General features: G+C 33.2%; 2 protein-coding genes and 1 long non-coding RNA gene across 7 annotated transcripts; 1 reads left to right on the top strand and 2 right to left on the bottom strand.

The window, feature by feature from the left end:
* Positions 1-5,494: 5,494 nt before the first annotated feature.
* LOC112008205 (succinate dehydrogenase subunit 7A, mitochondrial) lies at positions 5,495-9,103 on the bottom strand. The gene is made up of 4 exons (XM_024040540.2): positions 8,928-9,103; positions 8,760-8,828; positions 8,371-8,473; positions 5,495-5,644 (listed from the first exon to the last, which is right to left on the bottom strand). The coding sequence occupies exons 1-4, from the start codon at positions 8,982-8,984 to the stop codon at positions 5,562-5,564; spliced, it is 312 nt and encodes a 103-aa protein (XP_023896308.1). The 5' UTR covers positions 8,985-9,103; the 3' UTR covers positions 5,495-5,561.
* Positions 9,104-11,611: 2,508 nt separating this feature from the next.
* Positions 11,612-17,057, top strand: LOC112007325 (uncharacterized protein At5g50100, chloroplastic-like). 5 transcript variants are annotated; one of them, XM_065763888.1, is made up of 10 exons: positions 11,612-11,879; positions 11,965-12,002; positions 12,132-13,006; positions 13,400-13,539; positions 13,708-13,815; positions 14,178-14,234; positions 14,934-14,999; positions 15,136-15,196; positions 15,667-15,713; positions 15,794-17,057. In XM_065763888.1, exons 3-10 carry the CDS (start codon positions 12,847-12,849, stop codon positions 15,830-15,832), a joined length of 678 nt encoding a protein of 225 aa, XP_065619960.1. In that variant the 5' UTR covers positions 11,612-11,879; positions 11,965-12,002; positions 12,132-12,846; the 3' UTR covers positions 15,833-17,057. The 5 variants fall into 5 exon arrangements, with proteins under 5 accessions (XP_065619960.1, XP_023896307.1, XP_065619962.1 ...); XM_024040539.2 differs by having other exon boundaries at positions 11,965-13,006; XM_065763890.1 differs by lacking the exon at positions 14,178-14,234 and having other exon boundaries at positions 11,965-13,006.
* Positions 17,058-17,280: 223 nt separating this feature from the next.
* LOC112007334 (uncharacterized) lies at positions 17,281-20,506 on the bottom strand. Its single transcript, XR_002882461.2, has 4 exons — positions 20,341-20,506; positions 20,091-20,171; positions 19,904-19,969; positions 17,281-17,885 (listed from the first exon to the last, which is right to left on the bottom strand). It is a non-coding gene; the product is annotated as an uncharacterized LOC112007334 (long non-coding RNA).
* Between the last annotated feature and the right edge of the window lie 1,837 nt (positions 20,507-22,343).

Raw genomic sequence — 22,343 nt, 5'->3', positions numbered from 1 at the left:
TGTCAAAGAAGTGTACCCCATGTGTCCCAATGTTCAAAAGACTCTATCTTTATGGTTATTACCTTAAGGGTACCCTTACAGTGGTGACATCTGAAGCAAGCCTTGTGGTAGACCTTGCTATCAGCAGTAAGCTGATCGACCAAGTACACAGTTTTCTCACATGCCTTGCACTTTTGGGTAGTCCCTGCAAATGTTGTCATTCCCAAAAATCTTCCAAACCCAGAAATCTAATAAAATTCCAAAACAAAAACAACAACAAAAATATGAACAATATTGGAAACTGTCCTAGTTTGATGACTCTGTCTCCTTCAAACTCTTTATTGTCTCTTTCAAACTCTCTAACTCTGAGATTTACAGCTAAGAACGTGTCAGAGCAAACCAAACCAAGTCACTAGTAGTGGGTCTTTGTTTAGACTTTAGGCATATACAAACTGCCAGCTGTGCATATCATTTGGACCAAACTATATTAAATTACGATTGTGCCCTCAGGAAGGTCAGGTGCCTTCGTACATTTTGCGATTTTCTACGTGGTGGGATTTTATCCTAGTCTCTTGAATGAGCGTGTCCTTAAGCATCTCCACATAGGCATATGAAAGGTACATTTTTTTTTTCTTTTTTAGTAATAATGCATTAATGCTACCAATAGACTATAGAGTAACCTCCTTTTTCTTTTTCTTTTTTATTTTTATTTTTTTATTTTGATTAACGACAAAAAAAAAAAAAAAAAAAAAAATACACATGCAAACTCATAAAGTTTTACAATTTTCTTCTATGAATTTTCTTATTTTGAAACACTTACATAAAAGTCTCATTATTAATGTTGCAAACTACATCTTTTTTAAAATTTTAGTTAAATAAAATTTTTCTTGCACTTTTTTTATTTTTTATTTTATATAAGGACCTAAATATATTGTTAAGAAGACTAAAGTTTAAGAACAAAATTTGGCTGCAAACTAAGTTGTAGCACAAGGTTACAACTCTCGCTAAACAAATTAACATTGCTACATATTTTGCAAATCTTGAATTACATGTTCTCTATATTCTTTAAACACATGTCAAGTTTCATGTCAATTGGATGTTATTTACTATTTGATCCATAAACTTATTTTTATGTATAATTTTAGACTACAAAAATTTGAAATGTAAACATTTGATTGATGACATAGCTATTGATCTTTAATTTTCTTAAAATTTTGCAAATATGGAAGATATAAGAAGAAAATGTAATTAAAAAGTGGATTTGTTAAAATTCACAATTAATAAAAAAAAATTGAATGGAGTTGTAGCCTTAGTTTACAACTAAGTATGCGTTTGGATGAGAATAAAAAATTAAAATTATTTTACTATTCAGCTTATTTTTGCTATTATTCATGGACCCCACTACACTTTTGATACTATTCATAGGCTCACTGTATTATTTCAACTAATTTTTACCTTTATCTATAGTACTTTCAGCAATAAGTTTTCAGTTTTAGCAAAATAAGTGGTATCCAAATAGACCCAAAGTCTGTTGCCAAATTTGTCCAAAGTTTAGTTATGTTGGGCCTAACAAAAATTTAGAGTTGTCACAAAAAAAAATTTTAAGGATAAAAAAATCATAAATTTTTAAAATTTATACATTAAAATTATTAATTTTAAAATTATTAAAATTATAAGGTCCTCATGGTGGACAAGTGATGTGGTCCATCATTCTAGTAAAAGACTATCACTTGTTTAAAATTGTGGAGTTTTAAATAAAAACTAAATACTGATTCAGTAATTTTAAGTAAGTGAGAGTCTTTTACTAAAATGGTGGACATATGACGTGGTCCACCGTGAGGACTGTATAATTTCTCCAATATGGGAGACTGTGATTAATGCACATGTAAATGTCACTTACATCATCATCTTTATTGTATATCAATCGAAATCTATCACCTCCATATTTGTGAAATTTGTTTTGTAAGATTAAAGAAAAATGAATAATATATCCAAGTTAAAAAGTATGGTATTACCATATTTGATGTTGGTGGAGTCTTGGAGGTTTTGAAAAAGCTCAACCTAACACCCAATTCAATATGTCGCTTTAATAGTTGAATCGCTAAATCTATTTGAAAATCAATATCATATTTGTGTGCTTTGGTGCAGCTATGCAAGGCAAAGTGAGTTGGACAATAATTTAATTGGGAAAACAAACTCTAATATAAAAACTATAATCTAATTTAATTTAAGTGTATATGTATGTCTAGTCTAATCTAAATGTATATGTGTGTAAAACTCTCTTTTAGAGACTTGAACTCTAACCCTTGCCCTTACACCCTAGAGTAACCATCACATCAAAAGTACATAGTACAATTAAGTTTTGTTAACAAAATGAAAAGGTAAAAACTTAAATTTTATTAATTAACCAAAGCTATTAAAATTTTTCAAAAGCCAACAAAATTGGGCTTTGCACAAGTTGATGCAGTGTCTTAACGCGCCTCAGATGGAGTGGATAAGCAAAGTAATAGTATATAGTACCTCAAGGCTAGTCCAGGTACGTAAAATAAAGTAAAAAAATAAAATTTATAAATTTCTGTAGAGGCATTCTGTTTTTGGGTTATTGAAGTTTGAACCCCAAAAATTCCGTGTTTGGTCATGAACTCATGATGAGTTGATGAATCATTTTCAATTTTTAATTTTGTCATTATTATTAAATTCTTCGACAATTCTCCCCAGAGTCAGTGTACGCACCATTTACAGCTCAACTCCAATCATGCTCCTTGCATTAATATATTAAAAAAAAAAAAAAAAAACCACACTCCACCCACTTCTTCAAAATTAAAACAGCTCCCGCCGCTTTTTAAGAGTGTGTTGAAGAACAATTTATTTAGTTAATTTTTTTTAATAAAAGTATTGTAAATAAAATTAAAAATTAGCTGAAATAATATAGTAGTACTTATAAATAATATCAAAAAGTATAATGAAATTTATAAATATTAGTAAAAATAAGTTAAACAATAAAAAAAAAAACTATACTTTTTAGCCAATACTAAACGTAACCTAAGTTTGTTCTCTCTCTCTCTCTCTCTCTCTCTCTCTCTCTCTCTCTCTCTCTCTCTCTCTGAGACTTTGTCTGAGGATACCAATTTTTTACACAATTTTTAAAATGATATGTTGTAACTTGTGAGTAATAAACAATAGCTTTTGTATGAAATTATCCAATTTCTTTACTACTTTTTAAAGTAAGGGTATTTATATCAGTTCGTGAATTTAAAAAAAAAAACTATTTTAGCATAAAAACTTACTTATTTATTTATTTACATATTTACTTTTCAAAACACTCCACATCAGATTATTTATTTTACTCTATAATGCATTAAAATGTCAATCTTTCTTAATTTTTTTTAATTGTTTATCTTTCTTCACACATAATAATCATTACCCACTCTCTTCTTTCAGACTCAAATTACATAAAGAAAGAATAAAAAATTATATGCAAAGTAAATAGTGTTAGTATAAATTTACACAATTACTATAGTAATTTTGTAAATTTACATAATTTTAGCTTGATTGATGTGGTTGATTTTGGAGACTGAGTATACATTTTTATATTTTGCATTATTTGATGTAAATGCTCAAATAAAGTATGAATAGTGAATAATTGCTTTATACGAACCTATCACTTTTATTTTCACCACCTATGGCTTGCTATTTTATCAATACGTGAACAAAGTTTTCATTTAATTTATTTTTTTAAGTTAACGTTTGAGATGATGATCTGTTGGTAATTAGTTATGTACCATTATATTGTAAATTGGTTTGTACGTGTAATGTAAGAGTAATTGACAGCTCATTCATTTCTTATATTATCTTTATGACTGTACATAGAATACAGAACCAACCTTTCATAAAAACATCATTAAATTTAGTGTCACCCAATTGTTCTTTTTAAAGTGATGTTTGGTTTTTTTTTTTTTTTTTTTTTTTTTTTTTTTTGGGAAAAGAAATTGGTGCTTGGTTGGCTGCTAAGATAGATGTCAAATAAAAAAGTTTCATGTTAATGATGCATTTAAAGAAATTGTTAATAAATTATATTAAGAAAGTTTTTAACATCATTTTCATAGAAAATATAAAAAAACAGTTAGAAAAATTAATTACTTTATCATTTTCTTATAAAATATTTTTAAAAATAATTCATAAACCAATATTTTTAGGCAATTTGTCATCGTTTCCCATAAAAATGATAGAGCATCAGTGCTCAACAAATTTTGTTCCAATCACAACTTCACCAAAAACTTTGTGTCTCTAGTCCCTACCCCACAACTTCAATGTGGAGATCCCATATTAATATTAGAAATCCTTGGCCTTGCTTGCTATCAAATGAAAATTTTATTAGAGATCCTTGCTTTCAATGAAAACTTTTCTAGTCAACACAGCAGACTTTTGAGCCGAAAGTTGTACTCAATCTACCACACTGAGTCACCACCCCACATCACGTAGTATTAATCTCACAAGCCATCGTCTCTGTTGATGGGCAGTGGGCTCCTCTTTGTATAATCTGGTACCATGCCAAAAAGAAACAATTTTTAGTCACCCTCAATAACATTTGTGATTCTCCTTTTTCTTTTCTTTCATTGGGGGCACACCAAAAATTGGAAAAAAGTCATTTTTAGTGAGGACAAAAGAAACATAGTTTCCAACACTTTGTAATGAGACAATCAGGTAGCAGCCAGTTGAAGCAAAATATTTACATGAAAATGTAATTTGAAGTGATTAGGATGTTCTAACCAAACAATTAGAAATCAAACACAAAGAAAGAGACTCGTGGACGTAACATGTGATAAGCTTGAGCAATTCTTACTACTAACAATCTTTCAAAGTTCAAATTAGTCTAAACTTTTGAAGATTAACCTCTTGTTACGATACTCATTATGGCAGGCTGTCCTAGCCTAAATAATGATTAGATTCCATTTGGTCTTCATTAGCATATATCCAGAGTGACTTTAATTTCCCGCTCACGTACAAGCAGCATGTTATAATGTTAGTAAACTTATTGCAGCTTAAGAAGAAAATAGCCATAGATCAAGTTTGGATTTTTTTTTTTTTTTTTTTTTTTTTTTTTTTTGGGGTTACATTTAATTTCTCTTTGTTGTGATGGTGTTGTTGAAAGCATGGAAGAGTATGTAGAAGANATTTTTTTTTCTTTTGTATTTGTTTCTTTATTTAATGTTCATGTTCAACTAAAGCTACAGTCATGGAAAGTTTAAATGCTTAACAATTTTCTTATAGAGTTAGAAAGAGAAGTATTATGTCTACAATATTTTCACAAAAAATTAGAGCTATCACGTTAGAGTCGCCATTGTAACATTTCAACAAATAAATGGCGAAATACACCAAAATCAATTCGCATTAGCCTAAGTGCCTAAGTGCGTGTAGCAGCAGTGGCGTCTTGCAATAACTTGCAAAAGTGTGTCTGCCCTCCCCCCCCCCCCCCCCCCCCCCCCCCCCCCCCCCCCTCTCCCCTCTCTCTCTCTTTCTCTCTTTTCTTTTCTTTTTTTACTTTCTTCTTGGTAAAGAAGTCCTGGAGTTATCACACTTCATTATGCACTTCCACCTGCAGTGCCTGCTTTTTTACGAGCTTCTTCTCGCATTACTGCTTTAACATATATTTCATAGCAGCAACCTGAAACATACATGCATCACAAATAGGAATGAAAGCTTCAGAAACAGGTAACAAGAATACAATTACTTATAACAATTAGCATATGCAGATATCCTCTTATCATTCCCAATATAAACAACCGTATTGATAGTTTATCTCAAACAGACAAAATTGATTCAAAATCACTATAAAAAGGCAGTCCCTTTATATTGAGTATTGTATAAGTAATTCCTGCAACCTACTCCATAGGTAGAGAATGATGTGGTTCAAATTGAAGCTATAAAGGGCAATGCCATAAGAAAGACAATTACAACTAGTGAGAGAAGACAACCTAAGCCTAGCCAGATAACATGGCCATGCTTGATGCTAACAGGAAAAAAGACTTGAGTAGCCAAGTAAAATCAATTTTGTCCAATGATGAAGGTTGGTTGTTGATTTGTCATGACTGAATTCAGACAGAATAGGTCATTTTGTGCTATAACTAACATACAATAGGTTCTACAACCATTCAGCACGATAAAAGGCAGGGATGGTGTTGTGTGCATGCACATGCGAGTGTGTGGACACTAGGAACTGCACAAGAGAAGAGCAAATATTTAAAAAAACCACAGCAAAAAAATCCCAAGTTTTAGCAAAACCCCACTTGGACAGGTTCCCAACATAGTGCTGCTTTTCACTCATCCTTCAGGGAATTACACCTTCCAAAATAGAGGGCCCTAGAAGAAGCTCTATCAGTCTAGTCACCAAATGAAATTGTGAAAGAAGCAAATTCCCCAATCCAAAAGATGCTTAAATCTATCAGTCTAGTCACCAAATGAAATTGTGATGGAAGCAAATTCCCCAATGCAAAAGATGCTAAAAGTTTCTTTTACCATTTTTTGTTTTTCTTTAAAATGATGCAAGTCAAAAGGGCCTTCTCACTTAAGATTGGCCACTTCACACAATAATTTGTAAGGTCATTCAGGCCCTTTTTTTTTTCTCGAGTAAAGGTCACTCAGACCATAACATAAAATTTCCTGCTGAAAATTTTACATAAAAGGAATAGAACACTTCCTATTGTCTTGAATTTAGATTCGAGCTGCTTGCTCAAACTCTACTGTTCAATAAGATAAATATAATCCAAAAAACTCTCAAGCTTCCCCACCCAAGATAATAAATCAAGTTTACAAAAGTTGATTCATATGGCTTTATTAGCAGTTTAATCCATTCTTCAGGAAGCATGCCAAAAAAGTTTGGCAAATCTAAAGGTTCTAAACATCACACGCACACACATCATGGCAAAAATGCAAACAAGTAACAACCATGAAACCATCAACTCATCAGCAAAAGGTTTAAAGTCAAACAAATAAGAGTAATAATTTTTGTAAAGTACAAATGGCCGGCTGTAATTAAAGCTATATCATTCTCAATTGGGTATACCACCGGTACCACTTTTATTATCCACCAATCACAATAGGCCATATCAATAGTTGTGAAAAAAGTTGTAGAAAGATGTCCCTAGACTTTTTGAACAAAAACAATTCTCATAATACAATGTCTCAGATTTAGGTTTTATCAATTGCATACTAGATTTACTCTCGTTCCTTTTTTTATTTTTATTTTTTAACTGCTAATTGACACACACCAAATGGGTCTAGAACCCAAGACCTCCCCCTCCCCCTCCCCCTTGCTCTTATAAGAGCAGGAGATACCATTTGAGTTAAAGCACATTGGTAATTAACTCTTGTACTCCATACTGGATTAAATTTGGAATTGGCCAAAATATCACAAACTTTTAGCTTAGGTGCAGGAATCTAGCATGCTAGATGGTGCTACCAATAGAGAATGCTATTTTCTGTTTCTTGCTATGGAGCTTATATAACTTGTAATGCGCAACTGCCTATGTAATTATACAAATGTAGTAGGCTCTTACAGAAAAAGAATAGGATTGCAAATGCAAAAATAAGTTCAAACTTGGATCTTACCAGATTACTTGGGCATATTGGCAATCAATATAAGGGAAAATACAGAGGAGGAGAAAGGGGATGTTCAGTTCCTTCTCATACCATGGACAGAACAATTATTAAATAGAAACAATCATAATATAGAGAAGCTAGAACCAGCTGGTACACTTCCTACGTCCTTCAAATGTTTGGAGTTCTTAGGAGAAAATGTTACCTTCCCCCACTACCACTTCATGCTTCTAGTGTTTGACAAATTAGAAAATTCTGGGCAACTAAAATAGACTAAGACTAGGATGCACAGACAAGCAATTTTTTAAAAATTATAATATGATGCAGCATATGGGACACCATTACAGCATCCCAAATAACATGTCCGTGCTTCCTAGGACTAAGATAATTTTTATTTTTATTGGTGAGTTTCACATGCATACGGTTGATCTAGATCACTTCACCCTCTACCCTATTATGTTAGGAGCACGCCATTGGCATTTGCACATTTAAAATAATTTTTAAAAAAGAACAAATGACATATACAGTGGAAATAAATCACAAGCTATAATTCAGAGTACCAATTATAAATAACTTGCAAATAACATATAATGATTTGTCAAAATATAAAATGGTTATGGATAATTTCAAAAACCCTTGTAATTCATTTAACGATTTGAGGAAAGTTCTTAAAACATGAAAGCTTTTTATTAGATAACTTGAACAAATTACTTTTGTTCCAATATGTCCATTTTGCATTACTCTTCATGTCTACCATATACTCTTCAAAAATACTTAAAATTTAGAATCGCTTACCTGCGACGACAACAAGAGTGAGAACATCTCCCATTCTTTTAACTGCATTCACACTCTTCTTATGGGATTTGAATCGCTTCAGAGCCGGGTCCTCTGCCAAGAGCTGCAAAGTTTAAGCAGCTTAGTACCAACACCACACACAAAAAATAGGAAAACCCATTACTTTACTGGGTTCCATATAAAATGACCCAATTCATTCACAAAGACAAGCCTACTTAAATTTAAAATTCAGAAATGCATCAAATTTAGGATTCTTTAGGTGTTTGATTCAGTGTTTGAGCTACTAACTCGACCAAATCTAGATGAATTTGATATGCATGTTTATAAACCCTAACAGATATCAAACAATAAAGATACAGTGAGAAAGCAATCGAGAGAGAGTGACTTACGGCTTTCTCGCGAGCCCCGAGTTCGATGTGGTAAGCGCGGCGCGTGTGAGAGAGCGCGTCCACTGTGTTCTAGAGAGAGAGAGAGAGAGAGAGAGAGAGAGAGAGAGAGAAATTAGAGGATTGAAACGACGAAGGAAAGGGATCGAGAAGAGAGGAAGTGCGTAGTACCTGGGAGTGAGATCGGAAATGCGAAGCGATGGAGGTTTTGTTAAGCAAGAACGCCATTTTGGTTACGCTGAAGCTTCAAAGCTCGGAGAGAGAGAGAGAGAGAGAGAGAGAGAGAGAGATTGAAAATGAAAATGCGGAAGAATTTTTGTTTTACTTTGATGCCCTGTACTTTCTTGGTCTTTCACCTCTAAGGTGCCAACTGCTAGGTGACATTCTCCTAATTAGACATGTGTCCGGGTTATCTCACGTCACTTTCTTTAATCCATTAGCCGAAAATGTGTAAATTTGCCTGGAATAAAGAAGTGCAACGCGTAGATCATTTTCTTAACAAATCATAAATAATAAATTATTATTAGTTTTAATTTAAATTTATTATTGAAATTATTCTTTTTTTCATAAAAATAACTTATAACCACATGTTACTTAAAATTTGTTATAAAAGTGTTGAGAATATAATATTTTTCCACATACGTGCTATATATTAGCGCTTTAAAAACGTAGCTCTATTCTAGCACTTTATAAAATGTCGCAATACCTAGGTCTAGGAGAGCTTGGGCTCACTTGGATTTTTTGGTGGTGGCAAGCTGGTTGTCGAGTAAGGATTAGTGCAAGTTTGTTTCAAGTTGGGTCAAATATGGTTTTTCTTTTCATGGGTTTTGGAGGCTTGGTTGAGATCCATTGATGGTTGGATTTTGCGTTGGGGGCTAATTGATTTTTTGGTTGGGGTTGATAGGTGGTAGGATGGCTAATTTTGTGTTGTCACTTCATAGTGGTGGGGATGGGTTTGACAATGTGGGTTTCTCTTTGCTTGGTGGGTTGCATGTTTATGGGTATGAATTTTTTGAGTTGCTACGATTTTCTGGATTTATGGGTATGAAATTTTAATTGTTATGACAATAAATTTTTTTATTTATAAAACTTTAAATTTTCCATCAACAGAAAACCTTATCATTTGGATTTAGTTGCACCATGAACAATTCTCTCTCTCTTTTTTTTTTTTTAACTACTCTTTATGCACATTTTCATTATCAAACTTCTAGCCCAAATTTTTTTTTAACAGGAAGCTCATGAGACTTGCTTTCAAAACTAACCACATTAATTACTAATATATTTCTGCTGCTCTATATAATTATTAGTTATAAATATGTGATGGGAACTTATAATTTGTTTTTGTCCAAGCCGACCGCCTTTAGAAGAGATTTTGGAATCATGAAAGAAGAACAAAATTTGGTCGTGTTATTTTGTAGGGATTACCATAATTGAGGTATATGGCGCTAAAATATGTTAGGGATTATGTTTTGATCACAAGATGTTTATTTGGCTTGAGCTTATAAGTTCAACTTTTTTTCTGTCATTTTTTCAAAGTAGAAATATATTTTTAGTACACTTTTAGCAAAATGTTTTCAATAAAAAAACTAAATAAACTATTCCCAAATGGATAAGTATGTAATGATATAAATGCTTAAGATGTGAACTTGTGCTCCATAATTGCAAGAGATTAGAGCTTCCCAGGCTTGTTCTTCATTTGATTCCATATGTGATGTTCAATAAAAAACTAAATAAGCTGTTTCCAAATGAATAAGTATGTAATGATATAAATTATATATGCTTAAGATGTGAACTTGTGCTTCATAATTGCAAGAGGTCAGAGCTTTCCAGGCTTGTTCTTCATTTAATTTCATATGTGATGTTCAAAAATGAGCTTGATTTGAGCTCATAGCTAGAACTTGTAACAAGAGAAAGAGGTGCGGCAGTTCTCTTTAAATAATTAGCCTCTTTACCTCAAGAAAGAATATAATTTTGTAACCCTTTTTCAATCTTGCTGCTATATCATTTGTGCAGCAACACGTGTAAATTTTAACTTCAATTATATTCTTCAATTAATTTTAGTCATAAAAAATTATATTCAGTTGACACTCTTATAATATGCACAAGGAAGTGGTAATTTTCTTTTGTTGACAAGAAAAAGGAGGAAGAAACCTCACTTTGGAATTTCTAAATTAGAGCCATTTGGTTGTTATAATCATTCGAAGCCACTATCTAGTGTGAACTTCCAATACTTGATCTGGATTATTAAGAAAAGTTGAGTTTAGAGAATTCTAGATGTTCATGGCATTTAGTTTATGTTTGTAATATGACCTCCCATTCGCGAAGTGTTCATATTTTCCTTGGATTTTGGATTCGTTCATGGCAATTAGTCCGTACTACTTAGTTTGCTTCCACCTTTTGTTCTTCTCAACTCTCTTTATAAATGAGCATGAATTTAATTATTATTTTAACACTTCATTACACAAACTAAAAAAAAAAAAAAAAAAACCCTCTAATTTTGTGTGGACAAACTTCCCATTAATGAGTGAGATCCAACACATATAATTTCTTACTTTGATATTACTATAAATTACTACTTATCTTAATAAAATAAAAAATAATACGTCTGTAATATTTTACAACACTTTTACAATAAATCATAAATAATAAATTATTCTTAATTCTAATTTGAATTTACAATTTAAATTATTTTTTATCTACCCATAACATTTAATAACAACCAACTACTTATATCTTATATATAAAAAAAAAAAAACCAACTATTTATAATTAATTTTGAAAATATTGTTCACATACCAGTTCTTTAATAAAATTATAAATTTGATCAAAATAATAAATACTACTGGCATATGCGTTGTAAGTGAAGAGCTGTTAACCCTAACGCTAACAGCCACAGTCTTTCTCCTCAAACACACCACTCACCAACAGCAGCAGCCTCACGCCTCTCTCTCATCTCCTCCACCTCTGTTTTCTCAGCAAACTCAGACAGGCAAGAGCTTGTGAGACGGAATCGACGGCGGCCACATGCAGCAGCCGCCGATCTCAGCAAATTGGAGAATGAATGTTCTTACACATCTTGAACGAGATTACTCTGAGTTTGTTGAAGTTGATCCGACTGGCAGAGTAAAACCTCTCTCTCTCTCTCTCTCTCTCTCTCTATTGATATCTACTTTTGAGTCTGAATTTTAGATTCCTTTGTTTGTTGCAGTACAATGAAATCCTTGGCAAAGGAGCTTCAAAGACAGTGTAAGAATTCTTATTCTTAAACAACCCGAACTACCCATTTCAGATTTTTTTTTTTTTTTTTTAAAATTTTGTTGTCAAAGTTTGAAGCTTTTGTGATATTTCATTCAATTTGGTGCATACCCATCTCAGATTTCTTCAAAATGTGAGCTTTAATGGGTGTTTCTGTAAGTTTCTGCAAATGGGCATTTGATAGATTTGTCAGTTATTGGGTTTGAGGAGTTTGAGGAGAGAGAGAGAGAGAGAGAGAGAGGCTGTCCAGTTGGTCCGGTGAGATCGGCGGCTGCTGCATGTGGCCGCCGTCGATTCCGCCTCACAAGCTCTTGCCGGTCTGAGTTTGCTGAGAAAACAGAGGTGGAGGAGATGAGAGAGTTGCGTGAGGCTGCTGCTGTGGGTGAGAGGTGTGTTTAACGCTGTTAACGTTAGGGTTAACAGCTCTTCACTTAAAATGCACATGAGCTCAAACTTAAGTGTCTTCTTATTTAATTGACAGCCGTCCTCATTTGCAGCATTTCCTCCGAACATGTTTGGAGGAAATCCGTACCCATTCAGTATTCAGATGTTTTATCCTAATAATAGTGGGTAAAGCAAATATTGTAATTCAAAAATCAAAGTTTTATCATATATCTAAAATTTTTATTTAAAAAAAAAAAAAACATTTGATTCTACTTTCCGAACGTATTGAGTGGACGATTGGAGGCCAAATAGGCAAGTATTCTTTGAGTGAAGCCCGCACTGCCACGTGTATGAAAAAGCAGTATTGAACATCACCAACGTTGGATTTAAGGAAACGAAACAAACACTGAATCCTTCAAAATTCAAGAGCTGATTTTTAAGAAAAGAAGCAATGGCATTGAGAGGAGCTGTTGCCACAGCTTGTAACGTTGGAGGAAGACACAGAAACCCATCTCTCCTATCAGTTCCTCACTATCTTAAACTCAAATTCCATTACCCTCCTTCACATGCTCTCCATAGATTCACAGCTTTTCCTATATACCAACCCGGTGGTGAGTCTCTCTATCTCTGTTCTCTATTTTCATCTTTCAAACTTTACTTGGTTCTTTCGGTTTGTATAGAAACAATAAAAAGCAATTCTCATTGAAAACCTAGTTTTGGGTTTCATTTTTTATGGTGTTTTAATGTTTTTCTTAAAGAGAATATGTCTTTGGACATGATAGAATGGCAAAAAAGAACTTATGTGACCGACCCTTATTAGTTTGTTGAGGGTTTGTAGAATAGCCAGTTCCCACTTTGTTGTTACTGTTGTTGTAAATGTTTTTCCTTCATTATTTGATAGAATAGAACCAATTTTAGGTGGAAACTAATTTAACAATTTTGATCAGTGACACTAAGAATTGAAGCAAGTTTTGTTGGTTGTTGTGCTATTTAAATTTATGCAGGACTTAAATATCCAATCCGCGCGATAAGCGAGGCTACTGTGGATCCCTTAACACCCAAGAAAGAAGATGAAGAACAATCACCTCAGAATTGGACAATTAAAATGTTATATGATGGGGATTGCCCGCTTTGCATGCGTGAGGTCTGTCTTCAAGGACCTGTTTTTTGCATTTCTTCAAGAACACACCTGATTTGTGTGTAAAATTTTTTGCATTTCTTCAAGAACACACCTGATTTGTGTGTAAAATGTGTTAATTTGTGAATTTGGTCATTTTAAATATTTGATGTGTTTAAGTTCATTATATGTCAGGTCAACATGCTCAGGGAGAGGAATAAGGACTATGGTACGATCAAATTTGTTGATATAAGTTCTGATGAATACTTTCCAGAGGAGAATCAAGGCCTAGACTACAAAACTGTATGTTCCAAACAATGCTGAAATTTGTAGTATACACGGCTTGTTGGTCGAAGAGGGCTTGCTAGGATCTATAAGATAAGAAGTAGAAAATGAAGTATATAAGTGACTGTAACACTACCTGTTAATCATATCCGATATGACTTCACAGGCTAATATACTCTTTTTTCTTTTGTGTGGCTCTTATGGATCATTAGAAATTTCCTGAAAAATCCATGTGAAATCATGTGGCTCTGTGCTTTGGCCATAGGAAAGTAAATGATAACTTTGTAAAATACTTAATGGTATGCTACAATACAAATTTTAGAGCATCTCTGTGTCAGATTTATTGCAATACAGTGATGAAGTTCTATTTTTTTGTTTAGGTAATGGGAAGGATTCATGCCATCCTCTCTGATGGAACTGTAGTCACTGATGTTGAAGTACGCCACATTTCCTACCCCTTTCATTTTTCCTATAATTGTATTTTTGCAGTGTCTGCTCTTCTCATTTCACGTTTTACTTTCATTTCCAAATTTCCACCAAATATAAATTCACTATCTTGTATTTATCTATGAGTATGTGAGTAAGCATGCATGTGTGCATGTCATCTATGTGAATATGTATATACTTGTGTTACAGTGGTCCAACCTGTGGAATATATAAGAATAGTGGGGGAAATAAAACACCATCGATCAATAGGTTTGGAAACTTCAACTAAGGCTATTCCATGACTAGAATCAATTAGTACAAGTACAAGATCGTAAAACTTTGAATCTAATAAGTGTTCTAGACAATCACTAACTATTCAAATATCTAAACTCTAAAGGAGGCCAAAGCGCAGCCTAGGATGTGGAACTATGATCACCTCCATGATTCTGTCATTTTACCAACGCTTGCATGGAAAGTTTATTGGGTCCTATTGTAGGCACATGGACAATGATTCTCTCTAAGCCAATTTCCTTCTCAATCTCCTTTGCAATTCAAATAGTAAATGTCAATGGTCTGGAACACGTTTGGAATTCTTTTGGTACACAATCTGTTTGAAGAAGATGGCTAAAGAACTCTGTTAAGATGTTACTTTAATCTGCCACTGCTTTTTTTATCTGACATTCTCATTCCTGCATATGACAACTTTACAGGCATTTAGAAGACTATATGAACAAGTTGGTCTTGGTTGGGTTTATGCCATTACCAAATATGAACCTGTAAGTTTCTTTGTTCCTAATTTTACTTGTAGTTCAATCGAAATGCTACCATTCTCTAGACGCATAAGGTTGTGGATAGTGCTCCCTTGTCCTCTCATCATTATTTGTACTAAATATAACAATATGCATTTAACAGATTGCAACAATAACTGATGCTGTATATGGTGTTTGGGCTAAATATCGTCTTCAAATCGCAGGTAAATTTGTATTGCATAAACAATTTTATGTTATGACCCCTTCAAAGTTCTCAGGCAGTCGTGCCTTCTTTGCTTCAGTTAAAAAAAGGTCTTGCTATAGCTGATTTTTGCCCCTTGGATATTACATATTATAATAGAGTAGCACCAGCCTTGTGATACACACACCTGATTCAGTGCCTCTTTTAATTGTTGTGATAAGGAATTATTTCTTTTGATAATCATTATATTGTCCACTAACAGAAAATGATATCATTTGCATTTAGTTGCACCATGAAAAAATATCTGTGCGATTTTTTAACTTCTCTTTATGCACATTTTCAAAATCAAACTGAGCCTGCAACATGCTTCACTGGAAGCTCATGAAACTTGCTTTGAAAACTAACCACATTGATGACTAATCTGATTTTGCTCTGGTCAATCAAATTCTTAACTTATAAATATTTGATGCAAACTTATATGTTTTTGTCCAGGCCGGCCACCTTTAGAAGACATTTTGGAATTACGAAAGAAGAACAAGGTTTGTATACCACTGTGCAGGGATTAGCATATTTGGGTATATGGTGCTGATTAATGTTAGATGTTCTGTTTTCATTGCAGGATGAAGTATGTAATGACAGAAATTCATGTAAGAAGTGAGAACTTGCTCGATAATTGCAAGAAGTCTGAGCTTTCCAGGCTCACTCTTCATTTTCTTACATATATGATCTTCAAAAATGAGTTGTATGTGGGCTCATAGCCAGAAGTCGTAATAAGATGAAGAGGTGTGGCAGTTCACATACACTTTTCAATTGATTTTAGTCATCAAATAGTCTAGTGATATGATGCTCGTGTAATGCATAATGATGTGATAATTCACTTTTGTTGGATGGGAAAAAGGAGATAACCAAGAAATCCCTCTTTAGAATTAATAAATTAGAGCTTTTTCTTATCATTCCAAGCCACTTTCCACTTTGAACTTCCAAATGTTGACATGGATTATTATGAAAAGATGAATCTAGAGAGGTCTAGACTTTTTGTGGCAATTAGTCTCTGTTTGTATATAAGGTTTGACAATCTAATTGATTCTCAAACTTTAATATTTCATTCGTGTACATATGCCTTGTGGTTTCTGTATTGTATCAGTTTTGTTAATTAGTAATAGGTGTGCCAGACACGTGATAGTTGATCAAATTCCGTTTTAAATGGCTGGTCAGGCTCTGTTAATAGTATATGGAGTATACAGAGGTGTGAATATCTGAAATTATTCTGATGAGAAAATCAGTTTTCATTCTCAATTTGATATGACAAGAAACAAAACTAGGAACGGTGGATCATATAGTGAAATCTATAGAGTGGCAGATTAAATTTCTGTAGAACATATTGGGTCAACTTCAAGAAATAAACATTGCAGCGCCTAGACACTGATCAATAGCAGAGGTAGACAATGCCCTCTCAAATGGGGGTTTTAGAGGCCCCTAGTTCAATTGGGTTTCAAACGTTATTTTATCAGATATACTGGAAAATCACGATAAATGTGGTGAGGATATGCAGTCACATTGCAATGCTGGTATTAGGAAAGAATCTATCGAGAATTGGCAAATGCTGCAGTGGGAAGTCATTTTGATGCTATGAGGGAGCAGGATTTAACAGAATCAAAAGGAGGGCAACTGCTTATGTGCAAAGACAGATCGGGCAATAAAGTATTACCAGGATGCGACTCTTGGGAATTTGACACAAAACGATACTGCAATCAATTCAACTCTTAGACCAGATATGACCCTTCAACTAAAGAATGGAATCACAAGCATCATTATCCTATCAAGTGGCATCATGACTGTATATGCATGTTTATGGTCTGAAGCTTAGGCAACTGTTTTTTCTATTTGTATTATTTTTCTATGGCTGCCGTGGTTGGGTCAGATGTGGTGCCCTAATATTCTGGCTTCTGTCCGGTTGTTTTTACAAACAGATGAATTTTTGACAACATCACAGAAACAGGAAAAAAAAAAGTCTTGCTTTCTACAACCTTTATAAACTATAGAAACCTTGTTTTTGAAGTTTGAAAAATTGCATTGCAAATTTATTATCTTAGCAGTTGGATGCGAGATCTTTAGTAAAGTATAAAAACATTCGCTGAATATATTATAAAAACATTCAAAATTTGCTTGCTTACATCTAGTACTACAACAAGCCACGTTCAATAAAGATTCATGATTAATTTTTTTTTTTTTTTTTAAATTTTTAAAAGACCACTTAAACAATATTGTCATTGTCTTCTCGTTCCCTTGAAAAAAATGCTTGAAAAGCTGCTGATTGGAATATCTGTAGGAGCCAGCCATATATCAGACAAACAAATTGATAAATTTGTTTGTACAAACACATTACCCCTATGATAAGGACTGAACATAAATTAACCATGACTAGCCAAAAGGGGGAAATGATTATTGAGGCAGGTAGCTCAATAGCAATGGTTCCAAAAACTAGACAGATGAACCTGAGTTTGGAAAGGTACACAGAGTCTCGAGGTTGTACCGCTATCAACACATATGCAAGGCCGTAGACGAATATAGCCACAAGGAAAAGCAAGAAGATAGCATAATGCGTTTCAAGTGGAGAGATGTTCGAGGAGCGAAAGTTAAAACCAATTATGGTAAACAGAAGCGCGATGAGGAAGACAACATACTTCTGAAATGCTTCAAAGGCTTCCCCACTGGCACAAACACAAACAAGAAATCCTTCAGCTTTAATATTACTTTTTCTTCCAAACACAAGGAAATCAAAATCCCACAAAATCCACTTAACTTAAAAAAAAAAAACTAAAGGAAATCCCCTCAGATTTATTAGGTTTCTCTCCCAAACCTACCAAAATGAGTGCAATACAACTTGAAGAGATGAACAAGCCACTAACAATAGTATTTCATTCACCCTTAGCACAAGAAATAATTTCTAAAAATTTGTCTTATCAAGAATTCTAAAAATTCACTCTTTATATGTGTGACTGCAATACTTAGTTTATAATAATTAGAGTCATTCAATAAGCTACAGGTCTGATACAAGACTTATTGTTCCTCATACATGCAGCAGTATTGATGTTGAAATGTAAACAACAACAATCAAGCCTTAGTCCCAAAACTTTCGAATTGGCTTGGGAACCTCGATAGACTAATGAAAGTTGGCCACATATTTTCTTTTCCACCATTCTATCTTATCCAAAATCGTACTCTTTGGTTACCTCCTTAATTGATATGTCCTTTTTTACTACTTCCATTAATGTTATTTTAGATTGAAAGTAAACTAGTGAATAAGATGTGGCTCCTGTGAGCAACACTGAAAACATATAGTAACCAAAACAATGGCTGACAATCTGTCCACAAACAACCAGTATTCTCACAAGACAATCACCCACACTCCTATCAACAACCCAGCAATTAGAAAAGCAACACAACAGTTCCAAACTAACATATCTGATGCAGCCATGGAACATTAAAATGTTACTACTTTACAAATTTGCATATTCAAGATTTATTTTCTGGGGCCATGCTTGAAGTCCAGTTGAAGTAAAAGTCATGTGATTTTAAAGGTCTAGTTGTCCGTCTTTGGGTTAAAACAGTTTTTGATATGAAATTTTATTTAGTAAGTTATGGTCAATTTTGTATTTAGGAGCAAAATTATGAGTTCTAAAATCCCTATGAATTAAAGATATTTTGGTAGTTTAGCAACTTTAGTTGAGTCTAGGATTTTGTAGGAGATCTTAAATATCTTACTTTTTATTTTATTAGACTCCAGTGACCCATGGATCAAAGGTGGAACATAAAAGACAATGGGATGCACTACTTGATTAGGCTAGAGTGAAAGCAATGGAAGAAGCACTTGCTTTTGATGAGCTAGGAATTGAGCATACTCTTCCTTTGGTATGGAGACAAATTCTATCTTTAGAGTCATCTTGGGTGTTTAATGTGGCCAATGAAGGACAAAGTTCAAGCATAGTATTCACAGCAGTTTTGCCTTTGAATACAAAATTGACCAATAACTTGTTAAATAAAAACCCATAATAAAAACCGTTTTAACCTCAGGACACATAAATAAACGTTCAAAAACAAATGATTTTTACTTTAATTGAATTTCACACCTAGATCCTTAGAAGAATTTTGAAGTAATAACAAATTAATCTTCAACAACTACATCAAACCAAAAAAGAAAAAAATTGTAACTCTATTACAAAAACATACCATGAATTGAGCAATAATTTAGAAACTCAAATCACGTTAAACAAATCCCAAATGAGAATGGACAGCCCCAAAAAAAGAAAAAAAAAAAATCAATTATACAGCCATGAAACAGATGGTTAACAATAAACTTACCTTCCAACTTTTTTTTTTTTTTATAGATATAAAGTTCCCTTTCAACTTCAACCAATAATTATAACAATTACATATTAATAAATATAATAGACATAATAATATGCTTTACTAACCCATCGAAATAATCCCAAATTATGCATATCCAGAAGCTAGCCCCTAAGTTCAATGAGCTATACAAGCACATATAAGTACATACATGAAGAACGTATTTATACAAGAACCCAAATCTGTTCAATAGGTGATAAAAAGCTTCCAAAATTGAAACCTTCAATAAATTAACTGCCGAATTTAAGTTGAAACTTGCAGAAAACTAAAAGGCAAATAACAATCAAATTTGAAAATTTGAAAAACGAAGGATAAACCAAACCTGTTCAGTACGTAAACAAGTGCTTCAGAAATTGGTCTCACCACTTCGATCGCAGCAGTTTTTAAGCTGAAACTCGTAGAAAACAAAAGTTAAAAAATCAATTATTAAACAAAAATTGATCAAACCATCTTTAAAAAAAAGAAAAAGAAAAAACAAAGGTATAGAGTTATAAAACTAAGAACCAAACCTCATCAATGGGCCATAAAAGGCTACCAAAATAAAAGCTTTCAATCTGTTAGTTGAGCTCACAGCTTCATCTGAGTTGACGCTGATTAAGAATGAAAAATGAATATCAATTATTAAACAAAGAAAAGATGCAAGTAACAATAAATTTTGTAAATTGGAAAACAAAAATAAGAAAATCAGTATCAATGCGAGCTATTTATGCCCAAACACAGAGGTTTGGGTTTGGGTTTGGGTTTGGATCCAAGTCCAACCTCAGTGAAATCCACGTATCTTAACAGGCCTAGACCTGCAATCACAAATTTCCATTGAAGCTCACAATGCTTCTGTCCGCCGCCGACCGATGCGGATGCCATACCCATCAATATTTGGCTGGAATTTCTGAGGAAAACGAAGGAGGAGGATGAGAGAGAGAGGCGTTGAAGGGGTTTTGAAGAGAGAGATTGATTTATTGCCGTGCAGAGAGAGAGATCATTAACGTTAACGGTTAACCGCCGTCTTCTCTTAAAACTCAGACGTGTTTTGGAGGGAGAGAGTCTCATTTGTTGCCGTTAACGTTAACGGCAACAAATCATTAACGTAAACGGTCTTAAAACTCACGTGTTTTTTTTTTTTTTTTTTAATTGCTGTCCTGACAGCAGCAACTGGCGCACTCCATGCACAGATTGCAGCAAGCAATACCTTCTCAGCATCCACACATTTCCTCAAAACTCGATGAACGTTTTGTGGAAGTTGGCTTGTGTTGGCTTACGCACAAGCCAACTATGACCTGTTTACCGGTTTGGCTAATAACTAATAACTAATAAGCCAACTATGACTAGAACATCAAGCAGTGGGAAATAACTAATAAGCTGATAAGAAAATATTGAAGAGGAAAATGAAAATAGTACCTATTTCTTCTCTCCAAGTCCATTGTGGGATGTTTTTGGAACCTTAAAGTATGTTTGAGGTATGTGGGAAGTGTTTGCAAGTTCAGAATGGGAAGGTATATATGTTCTTATATATAGGGAAGTGTTTGCAAGGTTGGCTGAAAGAATGTTGTGTTGAAGGTATGTGGGAAGTGTTTGCAAGTTCAGAATGGGAAGGTCTATATGTTCTTATATAGAGGCCATTTGAGTGGAGACATACTTTTGGAATGAGACCATTTGAGTGGAGACATACTTTTTGAGTGTTGTTTCATTTGATTGGATGACATTTGAGACCAATAGACTTTTTTTTTTTTTTAATTTTATTTTATTTTATTTTAGGAGTAATAGTGATTTTGGACTTGGAGTAATAGTAATAGTGATTTTGGATTTGGAGTAATAGTGATTTTGGATGTTTTTGAGTGTTGTTTCATTTGATTGGATGACACTTGAGACCAACAGACTTTTTTTATTTTATTGTAGGAGTAATAATGATTTTGGATTTGTAGGAGTAATACGGAGTCATCTTATTTATTTATTGTAGGAGTAATAGTGATTTTGGATGTTTTTGAGTGTTGTTTCATTTGATTGGATGACATTTGAGACCAATAGACTTTTTTTTGATTGTAGGAGTAATAGTGATTTTGGATGTTTTTGAGTGTTGTTTCATTTGATTGGATGACATTTGAGACCAATAGACTTTTTTTGATTGTAGGAGTAATAGTGATTTTGGATTTGTAGGAGTAATATGGAGGTTTTTTTTTTTTTATACATTTGAGAGCAATAGACTTTTTTTGATTGTAGGAGTAATAGTGATTTTGGATTTGTAGGAGTAATATGGAGTCTTTTTTTTAGTGTTGTTTCATTTGATTGGATGACATTTGAGACCAATAGACTTTTTTTGATTGTAGGAGTAACAGTGATTTTGGATTTGTAGGAGTAATACGGAGTCTTTTTTTTTTTTTTTTTTTTTTTTAATTACTTTTTTTGGATCTAGACTTTTTTTGGATCTTTTTAGTGTTGTTTCATTTGATTGGATGACTTACTTTTTTTCTCAAATATACTTTTTTTTATTGTAGGAGTAATAGTGATTTTGGATTTGTAGGAGTAATATGGAGTCTTTTTTTTTAGTGTTGTTTCATTTGATTGGATGACATTTGAGACCAGTAGACTTTTTTGATTGTAGGAGTAATAGTGATTTTTGATTTGTAGGAGTAATTCGAAGTCATTTTATTTATTTATTGTAGGAGTAATAGTGATTTTGGATTTGTAGGAATAACAGTGATTTTGGATGTTTTTGAGTGTTGTTTCGTTTGATTGGATGACATTTGAGACCAATAGATTTTGATTGT

Source organism: Quercus suber, unplaced genomic scaffold (assembly GCF_002906115.3).
Source record: "Quercus suber isolate HL8 unplaced genomic scaffold, Cork oak 2.0 scaffold_530, whole genome shotgun sequence".
Classification (NCBI taxonomy): domain Eukaryota; kingdom Viridiplantae; phylum Streptophyta; class Magnoliopsida; order Fagales; family Fagaceae; genus Quercus; species Quercus suber.
This window is presented reverse-complemented; position numbering and strand designations above follow the sequence as displayed.

What these genes read in the sequence shown, in the direction of transcription:
- LOC112008205 (XM_024040540.2), bottom strand. Translation starts at nt 8,984, where the DNA reads ATGGCGTTCTTGCTTAACAAAACCTCCATCGCTTCGCATTTCCGATCT. An exon ending in ATTTCCGATCTCACTCCCAG is followed by an intron (nt 8,829 to 8,927) that starts GTACTACGCACT and finishes CTCTCTCTCTAG; the next exon opens with AACACAGTGGACGCGCTCTC. An exon ending in CACTCTTGTTGTCGTCGCAG is followed by an intron (nt 5,645 to 8,370) that starts GTAAGCGATTCT and finishes TGTATGTTTCAG; the next exon opens with GTTGCTGCTATGAAATATAT.
- LOC112007325 (XM_065763888.1), top strand. Translation starts at nt 12,847, where the DNA reads ATGGCATTGAGAGGAGCTGTTGCCACAGCTTGTAACGTTGGAGGAAGA. An exon ending in TCCTATATACCAACCCGGTG is followed by an intron (nt 13,007 to 13,399) that starts GTGAGTCTCTCT and finishes AAATTTATGCAG; the next exon opens with GACTTAAATATCCAATCCGC. An exon ending in AATTACGAAAGAAGAACAAG is followed by an intron (nt 15,714 to 15,793) that starts GTTTGTATACCA and finishes TTTTCATTGCAG; the next exon opens with GATGAAGTATGTAATGACAG.